At 43.6% G+C, this 10,012-nt stretch overlaps 1 protein-coding gene across 1 annotated transcript in view; it reads right to left on the bottom strand.

Moving 5' to 3' along the window:
- The window catches only part of PCMTD2 (protein-L-isoaspartate (D-aspartate) O-methyltransferase domain containing 2), a 31,409-nt gene that overhangs the window by 8,447 nt on the left and 12,950 nt on the right, over positions 1-10,012 (bottom strand). The window contains exons 2-3 of the mRNA XM_007954641.1: positions 8,203-8,305; positions 7,127-7,298 (exon numbers count right to left, since the gene is read on the bottom strand). Of these exons, the coding sequence (XP_007952832.1) occupies positions 7,127-7,298; positions 8,203-8,305 (275 nt within the window). The remainder of the gene's footprint in view (positions 1-7,126; positions 7,299-8,202; positions 8,306-10,012) is intronic.

Below are 10,012 nucleotides of genomic sequence, written 5' to 3' on the forward strand. Positions count from 1 at the left end.
TGGCAAGACTTTTTGAAATGCACAGCCTTTGTCAGGATATGTGTACTTCTGAGACTGTGGCTAGAGAAGATCCTGGAAGCAGGCAGGAAGTAAGACATGAGATGCTCACAACAGCTGCACAGGCCCTCACATCAGTACATGTCCAATGGCAAAAACCTGCGAAGACCCCAAAGACCCCAACACATTACATTCTTCTACATCAAGAGAAGATGCTCCAGAGCTCCTTTAAAACAAGCAGAACGGGGGGGGGGGGGCGGAAGAATTGGGAGCTATCCTGCATATCAAATAGTTAGAAATGAACAATAAATAGCACATGAAACCTAAGAGTGACACACTCTCACTTATCAGAATGGGCAGTGGAGAGGAAATGAGGCATAGCTACTCACTCAACAAGTTGTGAAGAGATGTGTTTGCTGGAATATTTTTTAAATAATAAAAAAAATCAACTAAGAATAAAACCAAAAAGTGGTGAATTAGTGGCGAGGGGAGCAGAGTGGAGGAGACAGTGGAAAACTCTGAGCATTCCTTATTTTGACTTTGGAGCCTTGTAAATAATTTACATGTTCTAAAACAGAATTAGGCTTAAAATGGCAATCTCTAGATCCTGAAAGAAAGTAAGTTAACTGTGTATCTGGTTGGCAGCATCCAGGGCAGTATTATCTCCAGTGACTTTAAATGCAGTGATCTGAATAACCAGAGCAGAGTACAAGGACCAAAAAATACAAAAATTAAAAAAAAAAAAAAAATCCATAAAAAACAGCTATTTTCAGTAACCAGATAGCTGGTGATCATGTTGATAGCATGGGTTATGGGCTTTAGCAGTATGCTTACCATGCACGAGGGGGGAAGCTGATGTGAAACTAAAGAGGTTATCGGAACCCCCCAGGCCTGGTGTTGAATAGGAAGCACCAGTGTGAATTCACAGTGAATCCCATCTTTTGAAAAAAGTGTCAGTGTGGACTTCCAGCAAAATGGCAGAACAGGCAGACAAACTACAAAGATCCTCTTCAACAAAGAAACCAATTGAAACAGATGCAGTAGACAATCCTGAAGGAGCTTTGAAATGAAGGATAAGGAACTGGATTACATACCAGCTAGTAGAAAAACCTGAATGAAAACCATGAATAAACAGATAAACAGAGCTATGGACTGCCGGCTCTCCTAAGGGCATGGCCAGTTTGAATATTTACAAGTGGTGTTAGGAATTGGGCAGCAACCAAAGAATCAGCCCTGCTCACCAAGGACTGTGTGGAAAACTGCACTGGTGGCTGACAACTACAAAGTAAAACAACAAATAAGGAGACAAACTGAGCTGTGGACTTTTGGCTGTCCTGAGGGCATAGCCATTTTGAATGTTTGCGAGTGGTATTCTGATCCCAGCAACCTAAGAACAGGCTCCACTTGCAGAGGACAGCACAGCCCAACTGCACTGGAGGCTGACGACTAGAAAGGTGTAATAATCCCCTTGCTAACTCTTATACCTCATACCCTCTTGGTGAATGGAGGTGTGACCATCCCCTACCTCCACCCACCTTCTGGACCAGCAGGAATTCTCTCCCAGTCTGTGTGCCCTGACAGCCTGGGTGCCCTGCCCTGTACCCTCCCCCAGTTTTGTTTTTGTTTTTGTATTATTGGTTTTTTTCTTTTCTTTTTTTTTTCTTTTCCTCTCCCTGGTTCTTGCTTTTTCTTCTCTTCCCTTTTCCTGGCTCCCATCTTTTTTCCTTCTTTCAGTTCTTCCCATCCCTTGTTTTCCTTTTCATCATTTTCTCCTTTTTTCTTTATTACTCTTTTGCTCTTGTTCTTTTCTCTTACTCCCTCCTCCCCAGATATTGTGCTTTTTTTTTTTTTCTCTTCTCTATTTGTTTTTTAAAGTATTTAAGTATTTCTTCTCATTTATTCCCCTTCCCCACCCTCTTCTTTTGCGATTATTCCTGTTTGTTTATGCGGTTTGTAATTTTTGTCCTTCTAATTTTTTTGGTGGTTTATTTGTTTGTTTGTCTAACTGAATGGGCGACAGCAACTGTGCCCATATAACCCAATCATACCCGTACCTCCTGCAGCCCTACCTACTCAGTGAGAGCCACCACCTACTTCTGCACCAAGTGACCAATGACAAATGATGCCCAACACAAACCCAACTCACCCTTAACTGCTCTTCAGGAATAGCTAACAGAGATCTGTGCACACATGCTCATTCTCTATTAAGTCTACCAGAAGACAGGTGGTGACTGCCTAAGTGCTGCAAACTAGTGAATAGAGGAGCACACAGTACCCTGCTTACTCAAACCAAAACCAAACCAAACCCACTGCCATCAACTCGATTCCAGCTCATAGCGATCCTCAATAGGGGTTTCTGGGGCAGTAAATCTTTATGGAAGTAGATTGCCCAGTCTTGCTCCTGTGGAATGGCTGGTGGGTTTGAACCACCAACCTTCTGGTTAGCAGTCAGATGCCTTAGGCACTGTACTACCAGAGCACCTTCCCTGCTTACTCAGATATATCAAAACAAAATGAAAAAAACTTGGGTGAATCACATCAACATGCTGTTATTGTTAGGTACCGTTGAGTCGGCTCTGAACAAGACACTGCCCGGTCCTGTACCAGCCTCACGATCCTTGCTATACCTGAGCCCACCGTCGCAGCCACTGTGTCAATTCATCTTATTGAGGGCCTTCCCCTTTTCATTGACCTTAAATTTTACCAAACATGACATCCTTCTCCAGGGAATGGTCCCTTCTGACAACATGACCAGAGTAGGTGAGAGGAAGTGTCTCCATTCTTGCTTCCAAGCAACATTCCAGCTGCACTTCTTCCAGGACAGATCTGTTAGTCTTTTACCAGTCCAGGTACTCTCAGTATTCTTAGCCAACACCACAACTCAAAAGCATCAACTCTTCTTGGGTCTTCCTTATTCATTGTCCAGCTGTCACGTGCAATATGAGGTGACTGAAAATACCATGGCTTGGGTTAGGTGCACCTTAGTCTTCAAGGAAACATCTATGCTCTTCACCAGTTTAAAGAAGTCTTTTGCAGTAGATTTGCTCAGTGCTATTTGTCATCTGATGTCCTGACTGCTGCTTCCATTGGTGTTGATTGTAAAACCAAGTAATATAAGTCTTTGACAACTTCAGTCTTTTCTCCATTTATCATGATGCCACTTACTGGTCCAACAGTGAGGATTTTTGTTTTCTTTATACTGAGGTGTAATCCATATTGCAGACTACAGTCTTCAATCTTCATCAGCAAGTGCTTCAAGTCATCCTCACTTGCAACAAGCAAAGTTGTGTCATCTGTGTATCACAGGTTGTTAATGAGTCATCCTCCAACCCAGATGCCACATTCTTCTTCATATAGTCCAGCTTCTCGGATTATTTGTTCAGTATACAGATTGAGTAAGTATGGTGGAAGGATGCAACCCTGACACACTCTCCCTTCCTGATTTTAAACCATGTCTTTTTGAATGACAGCCTCCTGGTCTATGTACAGGTTCCTCATGAACACAATTAAGTGTTCTGGAATACCCATTCTTCTCAATGCTGTCCATAATTTGTTATGATTCACACAATCTAATGCTTTTGCATAGTCAATAAAACAAAGTAAACATCTCTCTGGTATTCTTTGTTTTCAGCCAAGATTCATCTGATATCAGCTATGATATCCCTCACTTCACATCCTCTTCTGAATCCAGCTTGCATTTCTGGAAGTGCCCTGTCAATATACTGCTGCAACCGTCTTTAAATTATCTTAAGATTTTACTTGCGTGTGATACTAATGATATGTGAGATAATTGCCACATTCTGTGGGATCACCTTTCTTTGGAATGGATACAAACATGGATCGCTTCCAGTCAGTTGGCCAGGTAGCTGTCTTCCAAATTTCTTGGCATAGCCAAGTGACTGCCTCCAGCATGGCATCTGTTTGTTGGAACATCTCAGTGGGTATTCTGCCAATTCCTGGAGCCTTGTTTTTCACCAATTCCTTCAGTGCAGCTTCAACTTCTTCCCTCAAGACCATTGGTTCTTGATCATATGGCACCTCCTGAAATAGATGAATACTGACCAATTCTTTTTGGTACAGTGACTCTGTATATTCCTTCCATCTTCTTTTGATGTTTCCTGCATCGTTCAATGTATTGCTCATTGAATCTTTAAATACTGCCACTCGAGGCTTAAATTTTTTCATCAGTTCTTTCAGCTTGAGAAATGCTGAGAGTGTTCTTCCCTTTTGGTTTTCTAACTCCAGGTCTTGGCACATTTCATTATAATAACTGACTTTGTCTTCTCGAGCTGCTCTTTGAAATCTTCTGTTCAGCTCTTTTATCTTGTCATTTCTTCCGTTTGCTTAAGCTACTCTCCATTCAAGGGCAAATTTCAGTCTCTTCTGATATCATTTAGGTCTTTTCTTCCTTTCTTGTCTTTTTAATGACCTCTTGCTTTATTCATGAATGATGTTCTTGATGTCATCCCACAATTCCTCTAGTTTTCAGTCATTGGTGTTCAATGCATCAAATCTATTCTTTAGATGGTCTTTAAATTCAAGAGGGATATAATCAAGGTCATATTTTGGTTCTCATGGACTTGTTTTAATTGTCTTCAATTATGCATTCAATCCATACATTCAGTGAAATCCCAATCCAGATTCCATCAACATTCTTTAAGGATATGGAAAAACCAATCACTAATTTTATATGGAAAAGAAAGAGACCTCAGATGAACAAAGCACTATTAAAGAAGAAGAACAAAGCAGGAGGTCTCACACTTCCAGATCAAAAATCTACTACTATACAGCCACAGTAGTCAAAACAGCCTGGTACTGGTACAACACACACATAGACCAGTGGAACAGAACTGAGAATCCAGATATACATCGATCAACCTATGATCAGCTGATCTTTGACAAAGGACCAAAATCCATTAAATGGAGAAGAGACAGTATCTTTAACAAATGGTGCTGGCAAAACTGGTCATCCATTTGCAAAAAAATGAAGCAAGATCCATACCTCACACCATACCCAAAAACTAACTCCAGATGGATCAAACACTTAAACGTGAAACCTAAATCTATAAAGTTCATCAAATAGGAGCAAACTTAGGGGACCTAATTTATGGCATAAATAGACTATCAAGTATAACCCAAAATGCACAAACAGCAGAAGATAAACCAGATGACTGGGACCTTCTACAAATTAAATTTTTATGTGCTTTAAAAGACTCCTCCAAAAGAGTAAAAAGAGAACCTACAGATTGGGAAAAAATATTCATCAATGACATACCTGCAAGGGACTTATCTCTAAAATTTATAGAAAAAGTGACCGCCAGATGTGTCGTGCCTCACCTTAGCATGGAAGGATGTCCCTACCTAAAAACCTGGATCTAGCCAAGTCGCTGGGTCCCGCTGCCAGTTTGGAGAGAAAATTTTACAAATGGCCTGATTTCTTTGAGAAATAAAAAAAAAAGAAAGAAGCAAGGAGAACCTTTAGATTAAACAACTGTAAGAAACCTTAACTGTGGTAGTTAAGGTTATGTGTCAGCTTGGCTGGGCCTGGTTTTGAATGGCTGCATGTAGTGATTCCCCATGATGAGACAGGTAATATTCGCCACGATGAGACGGGTAATCCCCTCCAGGGTGGAATCTACTGGAGCAGCTGAGTAGCTGGCTTTAGGGATGTGGGCTGCTTCCAGCATGTAAGATGACAGCTCTGAGAAAGGTCTCTGTAGTTTTCTGGCACACATGGACCCTGAATGTAGCTGAGTTTCATTCAGCAGCCTGCCATGTTACCTGCCAACCTTAGGGTTGTTCCTGGACTTGAACAAGTTGCCTGCCATGTTTTTTGGTAATTTGGGGACTGTGCCATTTTATTTGTTGACCTTGGGTTTGTCAGCCTCAGCACCCAGCAGCTGTCTGAGTTAAAAGAAGCCTCCAGCTTCAGTGGGCCAGGAGCAAGAGGCAGAGATGAAGTCCAAGGCTGAGGGGCTTTCACCCATCCCTTGGAACTGACACTTTGAACTCAGACTTCTAGCCTCCTAAACCATAAAAGGATAAATCCTTGTTTGGTCAAACCATCCACTTGTGGTATCATCTGCTAGAGTGGTACTAGAGGACCCACACAGATATGTATTAAACAAATGTAATACGTGGATCTTCATTCCAACAAACTACTTAACAAATTTCTATGAAGAATCAGGAAAGTGTGAATGCTAGGGGAGTATCTGAAGATACAAAGGAATAGTAATTCATTTTTTTAGGTTACGATAATGGTTTTTTGTGGTGATATTAAAACCAGGACTCGTCTTTCATCGATAGATAATAAGGTATTTATGGATGAAAATTTTTTAAACTAAGCATAATCACAAACGCCTCTGTAGAAACTGTGGAAAGCACACCAAGTGTGACGCCTGGACAATGCAGAAGAACACAGGGCCTCTCTGCAGTGAGAGCTGCAAGTCACACACCCTGCACAATCACACATCTCACAAACGTGGGAAAGGGCTGCAGGGTTAGGGTTAATGGCAGTGATGGCAAAGATGAGGAGCAGCTCTCCCTCACATGTCCATCTTCTGAGTTATCTAAAATGGGTATTTTAGAACACAGTTAATTAAATGCTAGTATTTTAAAACAGCACAAAAATGCACAATGGCTTAATGTGTATCATTTCTTGCTTCCTAGTTCTTTGTGCCTGTCACACACTCAAGTCTATTAAATCAAACGATTGATGACAACCTGTTGCTTCCAATGACGTAGAGCATCTGAAATACACTCGATGTGCAGGATCAGACGACGAAGCATGGAAAAGATTCCAACACAACACTCACAGACATCAAACAACTACAGCAATAGTCAGATACTGGTGGAGGGTGGGGTGGGAAGAGGGGAGCAGGAAGAAAGGAAAGGGGGAAGGGACAGGAGCGAGGAAAAGAGGAGAGGGGAGGGAAAGAAGGGGAAAAAAAAGGCACATGGCCCCACCTGGGCCCCTGCACGACCCAGGGTAGCTCCTCATCTGTCCCTGTTCGGTTTCTCTTCTGCTAAATGGAAGAGTTGATATGAGGGTTGAGAGGGAAAATACACATCAAAGGCTTGGAACCAACCCCACTGGTCAGTGTCCCCCACATGAGGGAGGGACTCTGACCTTCTCTTCCAGCGGCATGACGAGGATGCCCCCGATTTTCAGCAGGTTCTTCATGTAGTCCTCATGCTCCTTCTGCACACCGGCCCCACAGTACACACGATCATACTGACTGCAGTCGGGAGAAATCTCCAGGCAATTACCAATAACAAAGGATGGTTCACAGAATTCAAACCTGAAAGGAAGCAGTGCTTTCTGTAACTGACTGTATCACCTTGTAACTGAAATGAACACGATTACCCACAATTAACAGGACCTCTGGTGGCACAGTGGTTAAATCCTGGCGGGTGGGGCAGCTCTACTCTGCCCCACAGGGTTGCTCTGAGTCAGACAGATGGACAGCAGTGGGTTAACATGTCTGTAAGTAAATCTATTCCATCTGTGAGTTGTCATAATGGTAAAATTTCACAGCAACTGCTACACAATTAACTTATAAGGCCAGAAGCTGAAAGCCAGATGTCCAAAAACAATAAACAGAACCCCAGAAATCCCATACAAGGTATGATGGAAGTGAATATACAAGCATAATCAAAATAGAAAAACCATCTCTGATTATCATTGTTTTCGCTCTGTCTTATTCAAGATTTGTTACACAATGAACAAGATGAAGGAAAAGTATAGTTGGTCTCTAAAAATCTTAAACCCTCAAATAAGAACTTTAACATCTTACTTAAAAATGGAAAGAGCTACTTATATATATATTGTTTAAAGACAAATGGAACAATTTTAGAAACCAGCAAGTGACATGAATCTGTCTATACTAGAAACATGCAAATTGAGCAAAAAAAAAATTGTTTTCTTCTATCACTGGTGAAAATTGCCTTTACCCACGTATCACAGTTACAAACACCCAAAGCCCTTAAAAACACAGAGTATCAAAAGTGAAAATGAGATAGGTGCTACCCCATGGTCACCACAGTGCCAGCATGTGGGCACCTGCACCCCCTGCAGGTCTCACAGAAGCCCGCGGCCAGCAATCGGACTCTCACAGAAGCCCTCGGCCGGCACACGGACTCTCGCAGAAGCCCGCGGCCGCCACACGGACTCTCACAGAAGCCCCGGCACACGGACTTCCTTACCTGTCAAAGCTGTCGCTGGTCTTGATGAAGAAGTCCAGCTTCTGCCTGGCGTACTCGATGACATCGGAGTGAAGCTCCACCCCGTGGTTGACACCAAAAGGACCTAAGGTTACGAACAGGAGCAACAGAGCTGGCTGAGGGCTTCCTACCTGTTTTCCTCTGCTGTGCTAGCTACAAAGCACCAATTCACATAAAATTACAAAAATCCACCAGCAATTGTGTCTTCAGCATAATATGGGGCCTAAACTCTCCACCATCTCTCCAGCAGGCAGGGCAGCCCCAATTCTACACCACTAAGCCACCACCTCTCCATTACACGACTATTGCCACTATTAAAGACTGATGCGTCTTCCAAAGCCGGGTCACCCTGCTCTCAAACTTTAAAGAATCATTTCAAAATGGAAAAAAACAAGATCTGAAAGACAAGCATCTGGAATCTTCCCAACAAACCGCATGGACCTGTATTTTGCAGATGGGCCTGGACAGCAGGCTCTGAGTGGGCAGGAAGAGGCATGAGGAGCCCTCAGGACAACTCATGTGGGTACTTGGCCTGGACGGTGTTCCCAGGAGGGAGGTATGAAAACTTACCAAGCTCTGGCCAACACTTGCATATTCTACTTCTCCACATGTGTAACACTCCCGTTTAGAAAAACCTACTGTGAAAACCAGTGGGATGCACAGGGGGACTTCAGGGTGGTGCTTGCCCGGGGGCCAGCAGGAACACCGCACTTCACACTGAGCATGGCCGCCACCTGCTCCCTATCCCAGTGCCCCTCACACCCTCATCTCTGCCATCACTCTGGCACGGGACCACTGTGCCAAGACCAAGGACTTCTGCTCACAGTTTTCAGGCAAAATACTCTCATCGACTTTCACATTCCAAGGACAGATGCAATAGATATGGGGCATGGTTCCTACTCCCAAGAACTTTAAAACCAAACCAAGGAATAAGCCATACCCCACCCCCCGCACCCAACACAAAGACGGTGGAAGGGCAGGGGATCCACAGGAAGTGCTGAACAAGGGGGCTCCTCATGGCACCTCTCACACACAAGGTCCCACGCAGCAGGCCCTCCTGCACACCTCTCCCCTCACCACCACCCAGGTGTGCCTCAGCCCGAGGGACAAGCATCCTCTCCTCCTGTTGAGGAGGAACCCAGGGACGGTGGGCCAGTTTCAGAAGTTCATCAGGCTAGAGGGCAGGCAAGCCAGAGGAAGAAGGACCTTCTGTCTGATGACAGATTTTGGACCATGTACCTCCGGGAGGTGTTGGACAGGAAAATAGGCCTCCACCCTGCAGGCCCAAGTCTTTCTACCCACTCCAGGCTGCCCACAGCAAAGTGGCAGCAAGACCCAAGGCTGCAAATAACATGTCTTTCCCTCCCTCATCCTTCCAACAACTCCCGACATTCTCGGGAACCGGAGAAGGACCAGTCTTAAATTTCAGCTCCTTCCTAATTGCTTCTAAGGAATAAAAAACCAAAACCAAATTCACTGCCACTGAGTCAAGTCCGACTCATAGCAATCCCCACTGGGTTTCCAAGGCTGTAGGTCTTTATGGAAGTAGATTGCCTCATCTTCTTCTCATAGAGCAGCTGGTGGGTTTGAACCCCCAACCTTCTGGTTAGCAGCCAAATGTCTTACCCACGCCACCTGAGCTCCTCTAGGGGAAAGACATTCCAATTATTTCCAGTAGCATTTCTAATTTTTTTTCGTATTATTATTATTATTGTGATTTGGGTGAAGATTTACAGAGCAAATTCACTTTCCATACAGCAGTTCACATATACTTTGTCTCATGTCATTGACC

This window comes from Orycteropus afer, unplaced genomic scaffold (assembly GCF_000298275.1).
Source record: "Orycteropus afer afer isolate SDZICR_OR568_19922 unplaced genomic scaffold, OryAfe1.0 scaffold00469, whole genome shotgun sequence".
Classification (NCBI taxonomy): Eukaryota; Metazoa; Chordata; class Mammalia; order Tubulidentata; family Orycteropodidae; genus Orycteropus; species Orycteropus afer.